This window comes from Desmodus rotundus, chromosome 10 (genome assembly GCF_022682495.2).
Source record: "Desmodus rotundus isolate HL8 chromosome 10, HLdesRot8A.1, whole genome shotgun sequence".
NCBI lineage: Eukaryota > Metazoa > Chordata > Mammalia > Chiroptera > Phyllostomidae > Desmodus > Desmodus rotundus.
In genome coordinates this window covers 14,274,991-14,297,678 of record NC_071396.1, presented here as the reverse complement: position 1 = coordinate 14,297,678, position 22,688 = coordinate 14,274,991, and the positions used below count along the sequence as shown (strand labels likewise).

Here is a 22,688-nt window from a genome sequence, read left to right as displayed (position 1 = left end):
AAAAGCACTGCCATTTTAAAACACAGAAAATGTCTAAAAATGCAACCAGAGTAATAGATTCTGAGTGCATGGGTTGGGGGGTGAGGGAGAAAGACAATGACAAATTGGTCCGAAAGGACACTGAGACTTCATAGTTGGAAGACTATTGTGCTGACAATTGGTGACAGGAAGCAGAGCACAAAACAAATGAATGAAAAAGCTGCACTTGCAGTGAAAGACCTTATTATAGAGCAGAAACATCATTGTAATCAAGGGGCAATGTACTCTCCTCTGCAACACTCTGAAAGAGGCGCCCTGATCTCTTTTCTCTGCCCCTACATTTCACGTTTTCATTAGCACATGCTTGATTATGTATTATTTCCACCCCGAAAGAATGCCTCTGCATCTTTCCTGAATTCCAAGGCTTAGAGGTCCTTCCCCCAGACGTGGCCTTGGGCCTCATTTAACTTTACTCGAAATACAACAAATGCTTTTAGATCAGCATGAAGACACAGGGGAGAAAATAGGGAGGCAGTGATTTGCTGTGTAACTGTGTGGTCCTCAAGTCCGGTTTGTTAAAAGTGCAACGATCACAGAATTCATGCTGAATATCCAGATGATTCTGCCTCTAAAACTGAGTGTTTCTCCTATGACTTGTGTGATGTAACTGGAAGAACAAGGCTGACATCTGCACATACTAGTGAGTCCTCTGCGAGCTGCGGATGGTGAAGAAGCTCCGAAACATATCCGTATTCTAGGTGAGAACAGCGAGACTGGGTCCACGACGTGGACATAATCAGATCTAGAGGCATGGGAAGGCCCCACCTCTGAACCCAGGAAAACCTCTACCTCTAGCCCTGATGAAGGCAGCCCAAGATGCTTGAGCTGAGCAGCGGTGTGGGAAAAGCACCAGACCTGAAACCGGAGAGCTGTGGGTTTCGCTTCTAGTGCCATCGCTTACTGGATAACGTGACCACTGGCACACCCCGTGAGCCTCGCTTCCCCGGCTGCAATAGAGATACAATGAGTCCTACAAAAACGTTAGAGCAGTAACCAAGCACACGGATGGAAAGTGCGCAGCACACAGGCGCTCAACAAGTGGTAATTTATTATTATTAATTCCCAAGAGACTTCATGTTTCAAGAAATTATCTGCTGGTGATAGGCGAATCATCGACTTTTTGGAGAAAGAACTTCAGAGATCCCTCATTCTAACTCCCTCGTGTCACGGAAGACACAACTCTAGAGTGCCGGGGTGGTTAAGTAATTGGTGGTGACCCAATATTACACAGTGCTGTCCTCCCAGATGATCAGCCACCTGGCTCCCACCTGCATGCTTGCCCCTCTGCTGTCACGTGTCACTGTGACTTAAGCAGCCCCCTCGAGAACAGCGAGAGTCTGCTATCACCCTGCTGTGTGTGACACTTGGCACACCACGTTTTTGTGGGTGCTGACTGAACATCATTTGAAGACGGTTGTCACCGCTGAACGCTTTGTGTGATTAAGTACATTCAAGCCAGGTGTTACTTAATCTCTCTCTCTAGGTCTTAACTTCATTATCTAGTTTGTTTTTTTAAGGTAATATTTATTTCATGTTCATTCTTGTCACCAAAAAATGTAATCACACAAATAAAGCACCTCGTACAAAGTAGGCCCTTAAAATGTCAATTTTTTCCCTTCCTTCCTTAAGTCCCTCTTAATTTCATATGTATAATTATAAGGAAGGTGGGATTAAAGCACTAAATATGATGGGCATATACTCATTTTAATCTACAGTTTTAAAAATTACACCAACTTCCACCTTCTAGAAAATAAAATGTAAGTTAAAAAATAAATAGTAGACAAATAAATCAGGTGTGTATCTGCATTTAACTTAATAAAAGTGAGCTACCGATCAATGAGCGTGGTCAGAAAGGTGTGTAGACGGGATTATTTTTACCCTTCAGATACGGGAGGGTGCCATGAAGGAACAGGCCGGGAACAATAATAATATAAAACAAGAGGCTCCTTGGAACAGTATAAGGTAAGGGTTGTTAGGCATCACAGGTCGGCTGCTGTTGGGTAGTGCTTTACAGACGGGAAATGTTGGCCCCAAAAGCTAACGTATTTCGACCTCTGGTCATTCATGTGAAAAGTTATGCGTCACATCCGCCACCGCTGCTCCCTGCCCCCAGGCTGCGAGCGGTCCTCCCCCCCCCCCCCCCCCGACCTCTCCTATGTAAAGATCGTCAGATGTGCTTTCAATCAACAGATAAGGAGATACCGTATTCTTCTTTAAAAGCCTTTATAGCTAAAGAAAATAATACTGTCTTTAGGATGGGGTTTTAGAATGGAGTATGTCTTTCCATCAGTAAATCTGTTTGATACTCTACTGGGAAGGAAGACGAACAGTTGCTGTCATTATAGAAACTGCACATACAGTACCAGGTGAGCTAACAGAGGACCGAGTGCCTAACTGACCCTGAGGAAACAGTGTCTGAAATGACGACGGCATTCTGCTAAGTACAGGGTCCGGCACAAGTAACGCCCCCGATTTTTACTGCAAAATCTTTTATTACAAAAGCATAAGCATGTAATTCTGTAACATAACAACACACTCAAGTACATCACAGGACATTTTAGGTGACCTGTCCAAATCACTGTCCATCACTGCCCTTGATTCTACGAGAGCCCTATAATAATTTATATTCCAATGAATGGAGCCAAGGGGGTAAAAACTGCAACTACACACACTAGCTTCAGTGTTAATCAGGGAAGAGGGTGTGTGATCAGGCAGGATACTAGGGAAAACTCGGGCTGCAATGGCAATCTTAGCAGCCCACCTAGACTGTTGTACCGAGGGAAGCGGTAAAATAATCAGTTTATATATAAATTTAGATTTATAAATGACGCAGAACTGACGAAACTTTTCGGAGATGCGGAGGGTGGCTCTCACACCCAGGCGCCTGATCTGAATCCCTGACTACCATAGTCACGTCCATTGACGCAAGATTGTGCGTTTTCTGTTCTGCACCTTTGCTGGGTAGAAACTGTCACCCTGGAACGTGATGTGAAGGAGCGGAAGGGAGGATGTGGCTCCATGTGGCATTACTACTCCCTGTAATTTGCTAAGAACTACCTCCTTTTAAAGTGATTTTTGAAAAGATTTTCCCTACTTCCCATTCTAAACTTGGTTTATGGGTTAAATTTTGCAAATATATAAATAAAATACCATCTATAAAATTAAAGGACAGGAGGTAAATTAAATTAAATTTAGGGTAATTCACTTGATGATGAAATTTTCAGGCATCTATTTCTTACAGTGAGATTGCACAGTTTACCAGACATAACTTTCTGTTTGTCTAAAATCTGATCATAATTGGGGAGGGGGAAGGAGGAAGCACCAAATCTTTAAATGATTAAGGATATAAAATGGTCTAAAAATCACTTAAAATAAAAACAGGCTTAGGAGTTTTGTGTGCAACTGGGCCTAACAGAATACAGCAATGTACATCAGAAAGAAAATGTGTGGGACATTAGGGAGTAATAGAAGGAAAAAAAGGAACACTGACAATATAGAGAGTATAACTGTAGTTGTGATTTTGACAAGTGTTTAATTACTGATGTACAATTTATCAAAAAATATTTCATCTTCCTCTTATAAAAAATGGAGATAATCTGAGATTTTTCTGAGCAAGGAGATGGTATTTGCAAAAGAATTTTTTTTTGGAAGATGCATCTAAATGAATCTATGCATTGCTCCCAAACATTCCAGAGAGAACATCTGAAGGCAAGAGATCATTAGGAGACTGTGAGAATAATCCAGGGGGACTGGTGAAGAACACAACCAGCGTGGAAGCGGTGACACTGGAAAGGAAGGAAAACGAGACAGCACCTTGCTGACTGACTGACTCAGGAAGGGAAGAGAACTATTTGTCTATGGATGTGCCCCTTCCACTGCACAATAAAACAGATGGGTCGTTGTTACTCATTTTATCAAATACTCACTTGGACACCTAATGCTCAAAGTCTCCATTGGTTTCCAGCAAGTTGCCATTAAAAACATCCAACTGGAACTCAAGACCTTTCACAGTCTGATTAAAATTGATCTCATCTGTACTTATTTGTCTACAGCAACTTCTCTGTTCATCTAGGAAGCTGCCCATACTGTTCACGAGTCAAGCTAGTCCTTAATTCCAGACTTCACAGGTTTGCCCACGTTGTTAGCCTCAAAGAACGCCCTCCTTCCAAACACCTTCCAGGCCCGCGCTAACCTCAGCTCATGAACACATTCTTAGCTAAGCACCCAGCTTGTCTGACCTATTCTCGCAACTTCTGCAGCCGTTACTGTCTATAAAGTTCATTTTGGCAATTAATCTGATTTTCCCTCCCACTGTTCCATGTTCTATGGGGATGTCTTCCAGACATCCTATTCAACGACAAATTCCTCCATACAAAAATTGTATTTAATACTCCTTTTACTATCTAGTATGATTCTAATGATCAATAAACCCTTGAAACTGAGTTGTTCTATTCTCTCACAATCCTTATGTATTTACATAGTATCGGGTTACTCTAGATTATAGGGCTGCCATTCCGGATCGCACCGGGTGTTACACTATTCTTCTCTCCCCGTGAACAGCCACAGTGGAAGCATTAGTAGGATTCAACATATTTGTCTTCACGTTTATAATCTGAGTCCAATATTTATTCAGAGGTAAGGATTTTTTTTTTTGATAGGTTTAAGGCCCGTAATTTCCTTCTTTCTTTCAAACAGAAGAAGAAAAAATAGGTTAACGAGCAAACATTCCATTTCACTTTTAAAATTGGCCTAAGAAATGGAGACCGACCTATTTTTTCAAAAAGGAATTGCTGAGAGATTTCAGGGAGGAAGGTGACGGTGCCAGTATTTGCAACCCAGAATGAAGCAGAATCCCAGGAGGTCCCTCTGCGGACACGGCCAGGCGCTTCTCCCTTGTCCTCGCTGCCAGCAAGACTGAGCCCCAAGAATATGGGCAAATGCTCCAGTTCTCCATGAAGGAACTGTTTCTACTTTTGAGTTGGACTGATAACTGTCAAAATGTTGAAGGCCATGACTATTGGGTAGACAGACTTCTGCACTCAAAGTAACTCTGAACACAGCTTTGCGACAATGCTTGTGTGAATCCTACGTTATTTTGCAGTCAAAATGCACTATTTCCTGTGCAAAGATAATCTCAATCTATAATTAGCAGTTTATCAAACTACGATTCTGATTAAAAATGTACCTCACTTTTAAAAAAGAATTTTATTTCCATTTCTACAGCACGACATTTAGAGGGTACCTTTCCATATAGTTCCCATTTGATCTACCCAAAGGATGAAGGTCTAATGTTATGACCCACATTTTATAGGGCTTGGAAATTTCTGTATGACAGAATATCTAACCGTTTAAGTGTTGGAACTCCCACCCAAAACCAAATCTCAAGGCTCTTAATCTAGGTAAAATGTCACAGAATGTGGTTGGGGAGAGGAATCACGTTTTTAAATAATAGTAGAGAGATTTGATACTTTACTAGTACTATCTAGTAAACTAACCTGAAAAAAAGATCATTGAATTTCTAAAGGCTTCCTTTTTCTCATCTAAAAAGTGAAAAATATAGACTAGCTGTTTTCAGAAATGCACTTAAAAACGCTGTTAAGCCCCAGCATGTGGGCACTAGGAGACTGAAGATAAGGAACACCAGGCTCTTTCCCTTCAGATAACTCCCCAGAGAGCAAGTGAGACCTGCACTTGAATAAGATAACCAAGAAAAGCTGCGATAACAATAAAAGGTAACAAGCTTTGGGAAGGGCAGAGAGGAGACCTTTAGTAAGGAAGTAGGCTGGGAATTTAAATGTGAATAAAGTCTTAAGGAATGAAAAAAAAAAAAAAATCCAGGCAAATAGAGAAGCGGACACTGCAATCAGAACAGAATGAACACAGGCTCAGGGCAGAAAGCAGCAGAGTTTGCAGCGTGGACAATAACAAGCAGTCCAGTGCTACCCAAGGACAGCTGCACAGAAGGAAGGCAAAGCAGGAGTTGAGAGGAGAGGCCAGGCAGCGGAGGTCCCTATGTGACAGATTCTGGGAGCTGGATTTTATGCACCAGACCATGAGGACCCAGGGCGGGGCTTGCCCAGGGGACTGGCATCCTTAGGATCTGATTTTAAAAAGATCACTTTGACGATCACGTGAAGGAAGTATTACAAGTGGTTGAAACCAGAGGCAAAGCATCTAGTTAAGGATCTGTAGCAGAGATGATGAGGCCTTGTTTTAGGGTAAGCACAGGAAAGGACACAAGTTTGAGAAATAAGAAGCAAAATCAGGACTAGAAATAAATTGGAAGTGGGAGAAGATGTGATGGGGGGAAAGGCATGGAATGGATTCAGGTTTTTGCTGAAGACAGAAAACAGATACTGAACATAGGGGGAAAATTGATAAAATTATCTTGAGTTCAACTTAGTACATGTTGAGTCCCAAAAATATCTAGGTAGAGAGGCCCGGAAATCAGGTGAATAGAGTATAACCCAGTACTCAGGAGAAAGGCTTGCCCTGAAGGTATTTAAGTGTGGAAGCTAGCTGCAGATAGGTGAAACCCTAAAAGTGAACATGCCCCCCGACCAGGGCGAGGGTATCACAGGAGACGAGTCCTTGGCCAGAACCCAGTTAGACCCCAAGATGCATGCAATAGGCAAAGGCAGAAAGCCAGGAGAAAGAGGAGAGAAGGAGGAGAGAGGTGACAAGGGAGATCATCCCAGGAAGGAGGTGGTGGTCACCAGTATGAAACGCAGCCCTGATGGAAATCAATGGAAAGAACTGAACAATATCCGTTAGTCTTAGAAATTAAGTGGTCACTTAGCATAATGCTCTCCAGTTCCATCCATGCCATTGCAAAGGGTATAAGCTCCTTCTTTCTCTCTGCTGCATAGAACTCCATTGTGTAAATGTACCATAATTTTTTGACCCACTCATTTGCTGATAGGCACTTAGGTTGCTTCCAGTACTTGGCTATTGTAAATTGTGCTGCTATGAACATTGGGGTGCATAGGTTCTTTTGGATTGGTGTTTCAGGGTTCTTAGGGTATAATCCCAAGGGGGAGGGAGGGTAGAGGTAGAGGAGGGAGGTGGGACTGGCTGGGGTGGGGTGGAGGGAAGGGGAGAAAATGCAGACAATTGTAACTGAATAAAAACTAAATAAATAAAAGTTAAAAAAAATAAAAATAAATAAATAAATAGAAAAAAAAGAAATTAAGTGGTCACTGAAGAACTTATTCAATAAAATTGGTTTCAAAAGAAAGGAATCTGAAATTGAATGAAGACTGAAAAGATCAATTCTAAGTCCCTTCCAGTTCTCACTTTATTTTTTCATATGGCTAAAAAGCCTATTTTCATAACATTCCATCAAAACCCACATTGATTAAATTTAAGTACCATTTTTAATGATCTGGAAAAACAAGAGACTCATACTGCAGCTATCAATGGAATATACGGAGTATATGTGTGTGTATATATGAATGTATATATGTATCTCATTTCCCAATATACCTTAGAAACGCTTTGTAAACTAGTCCCTTTTTTCAAATACTAACAGGGACTGAGAAGTAGGGAAACCACTGGTGAAGTAATCCTCTCCTGTCCCAACTGTTCTTTCTTACAACGTCTCACCAAAACATTTTTGTCACCCCCCACACCTAGAATATCCTTCTCTTCTATTTTAGTTTGTTTAACTCCTACTCACACTTCAAGGACCTGCTCAATTTCCCACTCCCAGAACCCCAGAATCCTGGAGCCAAAAAGGGCCTTACAAATTCATCCAACCCAAGTGCCTTCGCTACTCTGATGAAGGGATTAAAGACCAGAGTTTCAGAGAACGACATGCCCAGGGCCACACTCATGGCTTCTGGCAAAGCTGGAATGTGAACCTCAGCCCGTGCCCATTTTACCACACTATTTCCCCAGTTAATCATCATTTCAAAGATTTCGGATTGCAATAAATCAAGCTTTAAGAACAGTTCACTTAAAACAGTGTACCTAGTGCAAGAGCCACGCGAATACACTTCTGAAGACTGGGAGGCTGGCCTGCAGCTTTACCCGTGGGTTCCAGTCCCCTGCCCACAGCTCCTCGATGACACGAGCAGAGGGTGCAGATGTCGGCTAACACTCGTTTCCAGGATGAGCTGACTGTCAGTCACTGAACGGGCTCTGTCCCCAAGAGCGCAGCGTTTATTCCAGCCTCTGCCAGTGCAAGTGTGGGAGCAGATGTTGGCAGATTGTGGCATACAGCATGTCTTTAAAATTTGTTGGGGTGTGAAATTTCATAAGGTCAAAAAATGCTGCATTTTGATCAGCAGATACAGGAGTTCTATACTTTTATAAATGATGTCAGACAAACCAATAGCGATCGCTAGTAAAATAGAGAAAGCAGGAAGCCATAGTGGCTGTAGGAAGTACATGATAATCTATGCCGCTAATGTTTTAAAAGCCAATTCCTATCACTCTAAAGCAAATGCTGGCCCAGAGGATCTTTAAAATGAAAACGTGTTAAATTAACACAAACTACAAGATATTTTCAATTGACAATGAGATTTGAAAAATAATTTTCTACTGAAGGAAAGCTGTAACTACCTAATGAGCCTTTGGGTGGGAAAAATAATTTCCTTAACTAATCTATACATGTAAGTGTTCTCACTTTTTTTTTGAAGTTGTATCTTTATCATTCAAATGATTTCATAAATCCTTTGGCTTATATTTGATCTTATTCTTCAAAAAAATTAACAGATAGTATCCATAAAAAAACCTGGGACTCTGTATAATGGTGAAATGACCTTTATACCATTCAAGAGCTTCCGCTGTCTTGGATTTTTTTGTTGTTACTATTTTATTATATTTTTTATTATTTTTTTCCTGCTTTGATCTTCCCTTGTATCTTTCCCAAATGCGGCTTATAGATGACAACATACAACCAAAACCGGAATTAAGAACTGTGTCCAGTTAAAGATTTTTGTCTCAATGGCACGGACTTGAGCTGTTAGGCTGGTTCATTTTAACTTAGAACGACTTTAACACACTCTGAAGTGAATATAGAAAACCCTTTCGCTGATGATCAATAATGAGCGGTCCGCAGGGCCTGGTCACAGTGTAACAATAATGGCTGTCGTCATTACCATCACCGCCGTCTTTCCGTTTACTCTGTGCTAAGTTCAAGCAAATAGGCAATTTCTCAGTGAGTTTAAATTACAAACAGTTTTGTTAGGTATTTGTAAGGAAGAGAGATTCAACTACAAACATAAAATCTCCCCCGAAAGTGATTTCTAACGAAAATCCCTTGGTTCTCATCATACACGCGATCAGAAGAGCTACCCAAGGTTATGCTAGGAAACTGATTCGCAATCCACCAAGTACTGCGTCACCTTCAAACCAGGCTCACTGCAGCAACCAAGTTCAAAGGGCTTTGCTTACATTTTGTAAAGGAAAGCCTGAAGTACATATCTGGGGGAATTACAACGATCACAGTCAAGTGCTAACTATAAAAACTACTGAATAAATCATTATATAAGACCACATATCACTGGTCAATCCTATGCTACGGGACTGAAAGCCTATCGCAGCTGAACAGTTCTCTGCTATTAAATACAAGCCTAAACTTTTTAAAGGCTTCTCCTATATACTAAGGTGTCTGCCACATAAGGTCACGCGAATGAATAAATGCAAGGTGAATCAACGGTTACATGAACTTACTTGCCACTGAGAAGTTGTTGAGGGGATAAGGTAAATCCACGTCTTGTGGTTTCTCTTTATATCCTATGAATGAGCCATCTGTCTTCAAAAGGAAGTATCTTGGCCTCCAGTTTTTTATATATTCTCCTACATGAGGAAAGCATGCATGTTAATGCTAGAGGGAAAAAGTGAACAGCAGCTTTTATGTGAAAAATAAATTATGGTACAATGTATGTCCTACAACACTGGCCTCCGAAAATTAAGTTAGGCAATTTCCTTTTAACTTAGCTTACAAAAGAAAATACATAAGCCTGCAATTAAGATTCAATAAAAACCCAAACATGTTTTGTTTTTAATGATTTCACACTTTGATAATTCATTTGCACCATTATTTCTTCAGAGAATCATTCATCTGAGTACACATTTTGTTCAGTTTTTCATTTTATCAGATGGCTGTTAAGAGCATGTTTTCGGTCGTTTGAAAAAGCCTTGGTAAATCATCCACACAGTGTTGAGGAATTTCTATGGGAAACACTTATCCGATATGAGGCGATATGAAATAGATGTTTCTCTCCCATGTACCACGGACTGATTGTGCCACTTTTTTGAACAGAAAGGGAAGAGAGTTTATTTTCATTGTTCGATCTTGATCATAACTTGCTTAAACAACATTTTATTGTTCTACATAGGAAAATAACTCGCTGTACAGAGCTGTCAGCAAGTCAAGGAAATGATAGAACCGGGGGTAACCGAGCTTAAAAACCACACACACACTCACACACACACACAGTAACTACAAGAGCACACGGTACAGTGCCAACCACATAACAGCCAACAAATTCAGCATTTCGATATACGCTATCCTCTAGCTACCAAGACATAAAGTTTTAGCAACTGGATCCCCATTGTCTTGTGTCAAAAAGAACTCTTCATAATTTTAAGCAACAGAGGTGCTCGATGATGCCACAAGAGCTAAAAGGCCACCTGGTCTCGGTTCGCAGTTCTTTACTGGACACTTCTACCTGGCTCTGCAACCTCAAAGGCTTGTACACAAAAATTTGGAAGCGGTTCAACTTTCCCTGAGAATCGGCTTCTCTTGACCCCAGTTAGCTAAGCTCAGAGATAACACCTGACTGTTCCCTTAACTTAGCCTAGCAATGGCTAGGCCGCTACTGCCACCAGACGTCTCTCTGATGGAGTCCAACCTCAACCAAACCTAACACCTTCCCCTCGGCCCTTCTGCTAATATGCTGTGACTCCTGCCCCTTTACTCCCCCCACCCCTGGCTCCTATCCCAATGCAGCTGTCACCCCCAGATTACCCACATCGCTTTTCTGCTTGAAAATTCTGACTCCTTACTCTTTACTGAAAAGTACAAGTCTTTTAGCATAAAATGCAAGCTCCTCCATCATCTCTCCCAACTATATCAATATATGTCAACATGGGAGCCTTCCTCTGAATCAGGAATTCTCAAACTTGTGATCTCAGGTCTCTTAACACCCATAAATATTACTGAGAACCCCCCAATATTTTTGTTTGTGCAGAGGACATCTATAATGTTTACTGTGCCAGAAATCGAAAAAATTCTTTTATTCCCTCTTTTAAAAATAATAAACTCATGACATGTCACAAATATTTTAATAAAGAAAATTGTATTTTCTAAAACAGAAAGGTTAGTGAGAAGAGTAGAACGGCTTTGCATTTTTGCAAGTCTCTTTAAGGTTTGGCTTAAAAGAAAATGGCCAGATTTTTGTATCCGCTTCTGCATTCAATCTGTTGCAGTATGCTATTTTCATTGAAACACAGGGAGAAAACCTGGCTCACACAGATATGTAGCTGGAAGAGGGGGAAACACTCAGACAGCTGTGGATCTCTTCCTTTGATACTACACCAGCCTTTGACAAGTGGTAGTTTTCAGGAAGATTAACTGCAGTGTGCCACTTGAACCCATCGCCAATGTGAAATGCCACCGGGCTGTGGGCACACTGAGTGAATCGCTGCACTATGCGTGACTTTGCAACGAGACACACTGGTCTTTTAGAAAGCACTGGTCCAGTGATCCTCCAAATATGGACACGTTTCATTATATAGTCACATTCATCATCACGGAGCATCTCATCAGAAAAGTAAGCCCTGGAAGCGGGAAGGCTTACGTTGGCAGATATTTGCCAAAGTTCACATTTTTGCCTGAAAACTTGACTTTCACCGTTGGCAGTAATTACCATCAGTTCTCCTTGCTGTGATATGCTCCAAGTGCCCAGCCGAGGGCCGACCACTTGACAGACACTCAATAACTTACTACGTGAATAAATGAAGGGAGGCTATGTACGTAAACATCGTCCCCACGAGTGTACGAGCACATAAAAGACATCTGCAGGGACAACACGAAGTCCCGCCTCCCTTTGTTTTACTGAAAAAATATGGCTCTCATATTAAGAATCCCATGTCAAATTCATAAACCGGAATGCTAAACTCACAATTCTCATGTACTTATTATTTTTGTTTTTATGTGTTCCTACATGAAGTTTAGATAAAGTCCCCAATTAGTGATAAAATATTTAGGTTTTAAATGTTACTATAAAACAATAACAGATTTATATTGGTAGAAGATCCTGTAAGTCTGTTGAGCTAAATAATAGTAGTTAATAATTATACCAAAGGTAAAAATTAAAACCAAGTCATTTAATAAAATTGAAAGAAGAAAACATGGGATAACATAATTCCTTATTTTATAAAAGTACAAATACACTTATTCAAGAAATGTAACATTTATAAAATAAAATAAGTTTAGAAGTTTTCATTTCTTTTTTTTTTTTAGAAGTTTTCATTTCTAAGAATAATTTCCTATCAGCCATTGAATAGTTACATGCTCAAATGGAAGACCCAAAACATCACCACATAAAACTTTAATTTTTTTATTAAACAAATCTTTGGAAATTTAACATATTTTATGTGGTCTACAGTAGGACTTCTGGCCGTCAAAATGTTCTTCAACATAAATCTATTACGCGTCTCTGGCATATATTATACCAAACAAAAATACCAAGACAGTAAAAATCTCAGTGGTTTTGTTTTTGAGTAAATATGTTGGCCATTGAAGACATTCTTGATTTCCTCAATTAAGTGAAAATATTTTGGCTGTCAGGCTTAATCTTTAGTGACAACCCGAGATGGGAGATGGCATGAGTTTAAATTCGTATTTGTTTTCCACCTTAAAGTTTCAATAGAATAGTCAAATAGATCATTTGTATTAGGGAGGGTGCACATTCAGCTGAGGGTTATCCAACAAAATTTCCAGTGCTCGCTTCCTAATTTCAAATTACATTTATTTAATAACATTCAATCTAAATTAATCCTCATGTACTACAGACCTGATTTCATTACCACTTTACTGAGAATCACATTTGTACTTTTTAAATTAAATTTACTGGTGTGACATTGGCTAATAAAATTATACAGGTTTCAAGTGTACGATTCTATGATACATTAGCTATTAGGAAAATGCGATCGAAACTACAATGAGACACTACCTCACACCTGTTAGAATAGCTCTTATCAGTAAGACAAGTGCTGGCGAGGTTGTGGAGAATAAGGAACCCTCATTCATTACAAGTGGGGATGTAGACTGGTACAGCCACTGTGGAAAACAGCATGGAGGTTCCTCAAAAACTTAAAAAGAGTGACCACGTTTGGACTTTTTAAATGCTGAAGTCTTCAGAAGGTGCCAAAGCAGGAGCCATAGCAACACTAAGGACTAAAAATGGGCTGATTAAAATGTTTAAAAGGTCTTAGATCTAGAATAACTAGGAAATGTCTACATTTGTTCAGACATACAAATGGGAAGAAGATCCTTAGAAAAAACTCGGCTCGGGTCCTCACAAATGAATTACATCAATGGGTATTTGACTCCACTCTCAGGCCAGGCTGTTTCTGGAACCTGGTCCTAACTGTGACTTCATGAGAGGTAGAAGGTTAGATGTGCAGTGAAGTCTGAACAGGCTGGGAACAGAGAGAATTACTCCTCCATCTACCGGAGGCCCAGCCTCAAGGGCTGTGGACTATGCTAAACACACACCGAGGTGGAGGAACCCAGCCGTCGAAATAGATACCAACCCAATCCAATTGAAAAGACATCTGTACAATGTAGCACTGTTTTTCACAAAACCCAGAAAACCATGATGATTTAGAATTCAATTGGACGAAACACAAGAGTCATTTTAAAAATATACTCCTTTCCTAGGATAAAATATAAAGAAAATAAAAGATGCTGGTTACCAATGGTTATACTGCAAACTAAAATTCTCATTTCAGTAATACACACAGGCAATACAGCTTTTTAAATTACCAAAGGCTGCTCATACTTGCTATAACATAGGCTTCAAAATCTAATCGCTCCCGAGGAAGAGGGTGAAGGCATCCTTGAGCGTATACGTGGAAAGAGATATTACTGTCTTGATTGATCATAAAGCTGAAACAATGATAAACTTAGCTTCCCTGAGAATATTGGTTTTTTAATATATTTTATTCCATATTTAATCCCAATCCAAGTTTTTGAGACTTATTATATTTGTCCTTATTATCTCTGAGGGTAAAAATGAATAGACAATAACCACACTTAATGCATACATTGATTTAAAAAACACTCTAAATAGAACCTTCATTATTTACAGAGAGCGCGCCATTGGTATATTTTCAAAACAAAAGAAACTATCGAAAACAAACGCCAGGGTGTGTGAAAGAAGTTATAGCAAACTGCTGCAGTGAATAGAGCCAATATTCCCCTCGAAGAAGCCCCCAGCTCTTTTCCTCCTCCCCTGCAGCACTGAAATCCCCTCGGTGAAACGCAGCCGTGATTAAGAGCCGGGATTCTGGAGGCGCACAGCCTGGGTTGGAACTCTGACTCTTCTTCCACTTTTTAGCTGCAGGAACTTGACCTCTCCGCTCCTCAGCTTCCTCATCTGAAAAATGGGGATTGTAATAGCACCTAACTGTCCGGTTATTTATAGGGACGTAACATAGAAAGCACTTAGAACGATACCTGGCACACAGCAGGTGTCACACGATGTCATGTTTAAGTGGAGCCATTATCACTCGTAGTAATATCATTTATAATCCATCTCCAAGCTCACATGACTCAGGAGTATTTGCATAAATGAGGCAACAAGGAACAATTAGCAATAAATTTACTCCATCAGCAAAAATTTAAAAAGTCTGATTGGTTAGTGTCAGATATATAAAACTTGAATCCTATCTAAAGAAATGAAAAGGCCACCCAAAACACTGTTCTGATTTCTTTTACTTCTTTTTTAAGATAGAAGTAGGATATCAGAGCAAAAGTCTTAGCTCTGAATTGTTTTTAATAGATAGCATACACAGGGTATAATACCATGAAAATTCATGTATTTTAAGAATTTCCAAGAACTTTAAACCAAAAAAATGGCAGCTTTCAGTAAAAATTAATTTATAGGACTTTAAGAAATCATTAGTGTTAAGTAAAGGAGTAAATTTTTACCTAAGACAAAAAAAATCTAATGCTAAATTCAGTATAAAATCTATCCCATTTCATGGTTCAGAATGTAGTCGTTTGTTGACAGATACCAACTGAATTTACACAGATGAACTACCCACAGAGGACAGCATAATATTTATCCGCTAGTGGATTTTCATAAATAAGTATTAGCACCAAAAACAATAAATACTGAATATGTAATTCATAAGTGTGCTATATATTAAATATCCTGAAGCAAAATATAGTTACTCAAGAAATACGTGAAAAACATAATAAAACATTTGCAATCTTTGAAACTGCCTGTTACATTTTTATATAGTGGATCACGATACCATATTCCAAGTAAATAACGTCTAAGTAAAAGCCCTATTAACTAATCCTAAGTAAAAGCCCTATTAACGTCTCTCGGGGAGCACAAAAAATGTGTTTCTCACGGAATTGCCATCACCCTCATTTACATGTGCCTTGAACATAATGCTGAAGAATTTTTTCTATTACCTACACTGCAATGAGATAGCATCAGCATTTCTCAACTGCACAGGGACAACCTGAATTGTAACTTCTGAAAAACAGGAAAATGCCTCTGCGTATTGTTGGTGCTTAGTAAATATATGTTGATTAGGTGTTCCAGCTCCTGCCAACCTAAATTTTTAGGTGATCATTCCCCTTTTATTAAGACCTTTCAACTATGTCCTTTCCTTGCCCATGGGCAACTTGAATGCGTTAAACTTGGTGGCACCACTGATGCCACCTCTCTGACCCCCTGTCATCACCAGCCTTGATGTGTGCTGACTCTGCAAAGCGGGTGACGGCTGCCAAATGCACCCTGCTCTTCTGTCAAGGTACTGCCCAATGACAATCACGGATGCAAAAATCAGGCTCTGTAAACATTTACGTCTGACAGCTGGGAGAGACAGGCTTCTAATGGATTCATTCATTCCAAAATAGTAAGTGTCAAAGTAAGTACAAGCACTGAGGATGCAGCCACGAACCACACGGGTGTCGGACCTGCCCACACGGAGCTTGGAGTGTGGCAGGCAGCTATGCAAAGAGAGCCCTGGAGGGAAGCGTTTGATCCAAGCGATTAAAATTCAAAACGAACATTTCTCCCTCTTTCTTAGTCACTCTTAGTGACGCCAGGGGCCATACTGAGGGATGGCAACATCTCCTGTACCTTGGCCATTTCCAAATTGCATCCACGTGCCTTGAGAAAGGGTGAGCTGTGGTGTTTGCTACGTGATGCAGTGCAGTGGGCGAAGGGACCAGGAGGGATACCGGCACGTGATCCTCCAGTATTTCCTGAAAGATGAGGCACTGCACACACTCCTCTTTGAAGCCTCAGACAATACGTGGCAACACAGTTCATCATGCTGCTTTCATCTAGCGTAACGTACAACACACCTCAGCCTTTCAAGTTGCAGGAGGCTGCCCACGCTTGTCTTTCTCTCTGCTGACTTTCTATACAGTATTGATTAAAGAGGTCATACGGCAAAACGCTCACATCTTCGTGATTTCCCCCAGGTTGTCTATCTATCGCATAAGGTCCCCGAGAGATTTGTCTGCTCTGCGCTGGTCAATGTTACCACCGCAACTGGCCAGATGGAAGGTGTTTACAATTTTGGTGATTTCGCGTTGTGCTTCCAAGATGCCTTAAAAGCTTTCCAGATGTACCCACATTCCTATGCGTTATCACATATGCTCCTTCGTGATTATTTTGAACAGTATATTATAGTCAAGACACTTTGCTTCCACTGCATAATGCATGAACTTGTCATTTTTATATTAAGAATAGTTTTCATAGCTACTTCCTCAGGAAGGCTGGGATCCATGGTTTGCTTTGAAGCTGCAGCCATGACGAGCAAAAGGCCTGCACCCTGAACGTGAGGCTGGAACGTCGACTCCTCTAGGGTCTCAGGATGGCCGTTGCAGCGGGACTTCCTCCCCTTTGTAACTTTCTGCTCTTACCCGGAAAACGGCACAGTTCCCATCCACCTTTAAGCATTCTGGGGTTTGTTTCTTGGTATTCTGTAAATTAGTCAATCAAATCCTGGTTCCCTTTGTCTTTAGGAAACACTGCACTTTCAACCAAAAATGTGTTACTTATTATTTTTAAACCCAGAACATCTTAATAGATGTATAGTATTAAGTTTTACTGTGAGAGAAAAGCAATGGGAGGGGGCAAAAGGGGGGAGGGAGAGAGACAGAGAGAGAACAATGCGCCCTCACAAACCAGCCAACAGAAAGATTGCATCTTGGCAATTTAATGAAGATAAACCATGAGATTAGTTTACATAACTGTAGATATGTTGTGGAGAATTGCCCAATCTGTACTCAGCTTCCTGCTGGGTTAAATGTGAGCTAAATTATTATTTTGCTTACATTTACGCCTTTGTAGACGGTGAAAGCAGAGCTTTCTCTTTAATCTGCTTTATGCATCATAACAAAGTCTCCACTCTACACACTGCATTACACACATAGCCACTCCTGCACTATTTTAACCAAGTAGCCATAGATTTTTAGACTTTTTCAAAAAACTGAACCGATTTTACAGGATAATTGCATTAGAAAAATTACAACTTCCTTAAGTAAATACTTCCCATCTCCCCACACCAGAGTCTCTAAATACATAAAGCAGTGCCAATAGCATCCTGTGTTATATATACACTGTAGTAAAATGCCTGGACAAACACCAACCACGGAAGCAGCGAGTCCATACCAAAACCTCCTCACCACGTATCTTGCCCCTACAGCAGAGCGGCAGGTGCTGTGACGCGCCTGCTAGGCAGGACGTCCAGTACTAGCATCTCCCTAGGGCTGCGACGTGATTTGGCAGAGGCTGGAGGGCTGGTGCATCAGGAGGAGGCCTGTGCCACTTGGAAAAACCCTCAGGTAACATAACCCTCCCACCCTTCTATTAAAATCGCGGCTCTACAGAATAAAACTCAACGAGACAGAACAGACTCTCACCAGTGAACTGTCTCCAAGATGAATTTTCCATAGCGTGCGACCCAAAAATGACACCTCATCAAACCACAGACTCATTATCCTGAAGGTGAATCTGTGGCACTCTCTCCTTTGTGTTTCCCAGGCGATACACTTGTAGAAGTGAGCACAGAGAAAGGACTCTTGAATGGACTGAGCCAGGCACTCGCCGCGAGAGCCCCTCCCAGCACCGGTAGAGGCTGGCGCTAGCGCCCTTGCTTTGGACGGACTGCCACACTGAGGTGCCGGGACACGGGAACAAGTACAAGGTTGACACAGGACAAGGTTCGAAAAGAAGGCTAATGAAATCAACAAAACCCTACCCTGCCACACTGCTCAAGCCTTCAGAACAAAGTAGCACAAACGAGGTCGGTCCAGAAAGTATCCAGCCACGTACCGTGGAAAAGATATTTATTGAAGGAGTTACAGGAAACACTGTACATAGGACAATAACACCCCAGTCCCCTTCAACACAGGCACCTTGGGACCTCACACAGCTCTCCCAATCGCCATCAGCTGCCCTGTATATTGTCCTGAGTCTCATCGACATTTTGAAATCTCTCCCCTTTCAAAGATGGGTTTAGTGGGAAAAGCCAGAAGTTGCAGGGCGTCAAATCTGGGCTGTAGGGGGGCTGAGTCACCTGGGTGATTTCATGTTCCACCAAAAAACTCTGCACAAGACGTGATGCATGAGCAGGCACGTTGTCGTGATGAAGCTGGCAGTTACCAGCTGCCCACAGCTGCAGCCTTCTGAATCATCCGAATAGTTTCCATGGAGGAATGTTCAAGTTTATGCAAAATTTGGTGCAGATTTGTTGCTCTATTCGCTCAGTCATTGTGAATGTGACAGCCACACAGTACACATGCTCACTTAATGGTGTTCCCCCGCCCCCACTGACTAGTACAGTAAAGTCATCATTGTTCACACATGCGCATTCCAGTCCACTCTCCTTGGCTGCCAGGTTACATCAATGTCACCTGAACTGTTCTCGTTATATTAACAATGGCTGGACTTTTTCCGGACAGACCTCATCGTACATTATAGAGGTTGGGAACACAACTCTGAGGTCAGGGTTCAAATGCCAACACTGCCCCTTACTAGTTATGTGCCTTTGGGCACGTCACTCAATCTCTCTGTGCCTCAGCTTCCTCTTCTCAAAAATGGGGGCAGTAATAGTGGAAAAGACATAAATTAATATTTGTAAAGCACATAGAGCAACATCTGGCTCACAGTAAGCCTTACACGACCATCTGTTAAATGAATAAGCATCTTAAAATACAGCCAATCAAGAAGATTTAGTGAGTGCCTAATATATGCACCATATTAAACTACACAAAAATAAATCGAGTCCTCAAATAACATTTATTAATTTCATTTGTCCAACAATAAGTTTTTCATTTATTGAGCGAAGTAGGTGCTATATTTTTTGGGGGGTGGGTAAAATTCCAAGTTTTGTTAATTCACTTTGCTAATGTCCTCTTTCCATCCTCCATAATTACCTATAATGAATTACATATGATTTATGAGCAATCAAAATCTTTTGTTAAAAACCGATAACACTGACCCAGAAATCAACAGTCTTTCTTAACTCAGAACCAAGTAAATCTAGGGTGAAAAATCCAGTCCTTCACTGGATTTGACTGTTAAATATCTCAGTGCTCCTTTCAAATTATCTCCGAAGAAAGCTGCTGCATACGAAAAGCAAAAGCAAAAGTCCGCCACTAGGTATTCTGACCTCAGGCCTTTCGGACTTTTCCCGTTACTGCACCAGTTCATGATCATTCGATCGCAAGTGCTCTGAGTTCAGAGATGGTAAACCACACACAACTGCTAGGCTTTTACAAAGGCTTGGAAATAATGACACGTTGCAACTTCTGCTATATTCATACTTAAAAATTGTGTGTCCTGTGAAGTAAATTCCTCTTGATTTATACTGTATTTTAAACATGTGATTATGTTTCAGTTCATAAAACTGAAGGGAACGTAATGCATCCGTTTCAGGGAATGCTGCTATATTTTCCAAAGGACGATTCAAACAATTTTGAATGCCAGCATTACCTGTTATCAAAGGGGATATAAAATAAAATACGCCCAAGTAAAATCACCTTAACTTTCCTAGGTAATTTTCTTATCCTTTTTGTAAACTGATCGCATTCGGCGTCTGTTCCCATTTTCTTAGAAAAGGACTAAATGTGCTTACATGCTGCTGTCAAACTGAAGCGGACAGATGTACCTGACACTGTTAAGAGAAGAGGCCAAAACAACAAAAAAAAACAGAACCATGAATGAAACCCTACTCGATTCTTTAAAGAAGTCCATTTCTCCCTCCCCAAACAAACGTATGGATCGGATAAGCAGCAGCAAAGCTGCTTCTCAAAGCTACGAATGAATTTACTTACCTTGGCCCTCTGAGGGCAGCATTACCTAACACATGGAGAGAAGTCTCAGAGACGGATCTTTACCTACCATCCTCAGCCAAACGAGTATTTTTAAAAACCCGAAAGGGATATATCTGCCCATTATGCATACGTGTGTCTCTTCCTGCCATTCTCCACACCTCTACAGATAACAACGTTTGTGTGCAACAGTTGCGCAGTTTGAAAGGGAAGCTTCTCTTAAAACCAAAGCATCGTGGGAGAAAATGACTTGAAGCCTCAATATCATGGAAAACACTCAAAACACAATGGAATAAGAACAAATCATGTAAGTGAGTCTGCACTGTGTAAATATTTCATTAAGTTCCTATTATAATGGTCTCTGTAGAGTAATTTCGTTAAAAATTGCAGAACATCAAAACACACAAGCCTTGGGGAAAGAATAAGTAATTCAGAGAGATTAACATTCAGCCCCAGACTGTATATATGGGGTTTCTTCTTCTTCACCCAGCCAACAGGCTCATTTGTTACAAGTCCTTCATTTATTAATAAAATATAATACAAATGACGAATTGGCGACGGAGGATCAAAGCACCCACTTAGTTTTCAGACTGATTTTGAAACTGTAAAAATCTTTAGGCAGCATGAACATTATCAATTTACTTTCCAAAACCTAATGGAATATGCAGTGAGTTTTACTCCTTTTCCCCAGAAAGTACCTATTTCACAAAAGTAGGAAAAAGTTTTCTGGCGTTCGTTCCCCTGTCAAAGATTTTCTTAGGATGTACAAAAACACTGAATAACTAACCCTATATAATCCAGGAGCACGAAAGACAGCTAAGAATAGAGGAAGTGCTAATCTCCTGTCAGAGTCTTATGTACAAGTTCATTAGTGACTGTGCAAGTCTGAACGACAAACCGCCCCCCCTCCGCCCAGATAAACCCAGGCCAAAAACCACGGAGCTCTTACAGTGAGCGACCTACTCAAGGTGCATCAAAATTATCACCAGCAGGTAAATAAGAAAATTTACTTTTACCCAGGAAGATCTCCTGAGACATGGTTTTCATTTAGTAGAAATACGCTTTTATTTAGAATTTGTATTTACTTTAAAAAAAGTTCTTGCTTCTATAACTTAAGGTGGAACACGCCACTCAGGAACTATTCCATTCCTGGCAGAAGTATGAATAAATGAGGTTTTTAATATGTGCCCCTGGAATTAAACACTTTTGTCCTTTTTAAGTAATATCATACCATAGAGAATTGTAAGGTCAAAGAAAAAATGCTGATTAAATTCTAACTCCTATTTTACTAAAAAAATATGTATATATATACACACAAAGTATATATATATATATATATACACTTTGTGTGTGTGTATATATATATACAAAGTGTATACACACACACACACACACACACGGAGCTATCTGAACAGAGTCGGTTAAACGTCATGCAGATGCCGAAGAGGTCATTTCCTAAAACTCCTTCTCTCACAATATGTGTACTTGAGTCTAAATCTCTCCTCAGAAACATGCCAGGCGGCAACAGCTGCTGTTCTATGAGCTTCCACTTACGAGGATGAAATCATGAACTCTGAGGCTGCGTTGCAGTCTCAAACAAATAAGTGGCTTCCTCGCCAAGAAAATACTCGAACTTCACGGTTTGTGCCTTTCTGCCTTTGTATCTTAATCATCTTCTGTTCTAAAAAGTGCTACCAAGTTTACCAACATCTCTAATCAGATTTTCTTGAAACTACAACACATTAAAAATTTTAAGCCAAAACATTTAGCAAGATGCCTTAAAGAATATGTCAGACAGTGAAATACTCTTCTGTTTTCAACTTACTGGCCAATATTTTTAAAAATTACTATTCATGCAGGATTTTTCTGAGGCACAATTCAAGTACATGTATATACCATTTGAGCTAGAAGTTCCTAAAATTTTTTTTTGATGTACCTTGAAAATATACCAAGTACAGCTTCATTCGTATGTGAAAATGTCGTCATTGTTACATGGTTTCATCCTAATCTGTGATACAACTTTTCACAGAGTATGGGGTATTCCCACTTTGGTAATACAAGTTCTTTTTGGTAAACAGACCATTATTTAAAAAAAGAAAAAAAA

The 22,688-nt window shown here is 40.4% G+C and overlaps 1 protein-coding gene across 2 annotated transcripts in view; it reads right to left on the bottom strand.

Moving 5' to 3' along the window:
- The window catches only part of AKT3 (AKT serine/threonine kinase 3), a 194,244-nt gene that overhangs the window by 70,220 nt on the left and 101,336 nt on the right, over positions 1–22,688 (bottom strand). Inside the window, exon 3 of one of the 2 annotated variants that reach the window (XM_053912914.2) lies at positions 9,718–9,843. The exons of the other annotated variant lie outside the window; for it this stretch is intronic. Coding sequence (XP_053768889.1) covers positions 9,718–9,843 — 126 coding nt within the window. The remainder of the gene's footprint in view (positions 1–9,717; positions 9,844–22,688) is intronic. 2 annotated transcript variants of the gene reach the window in all.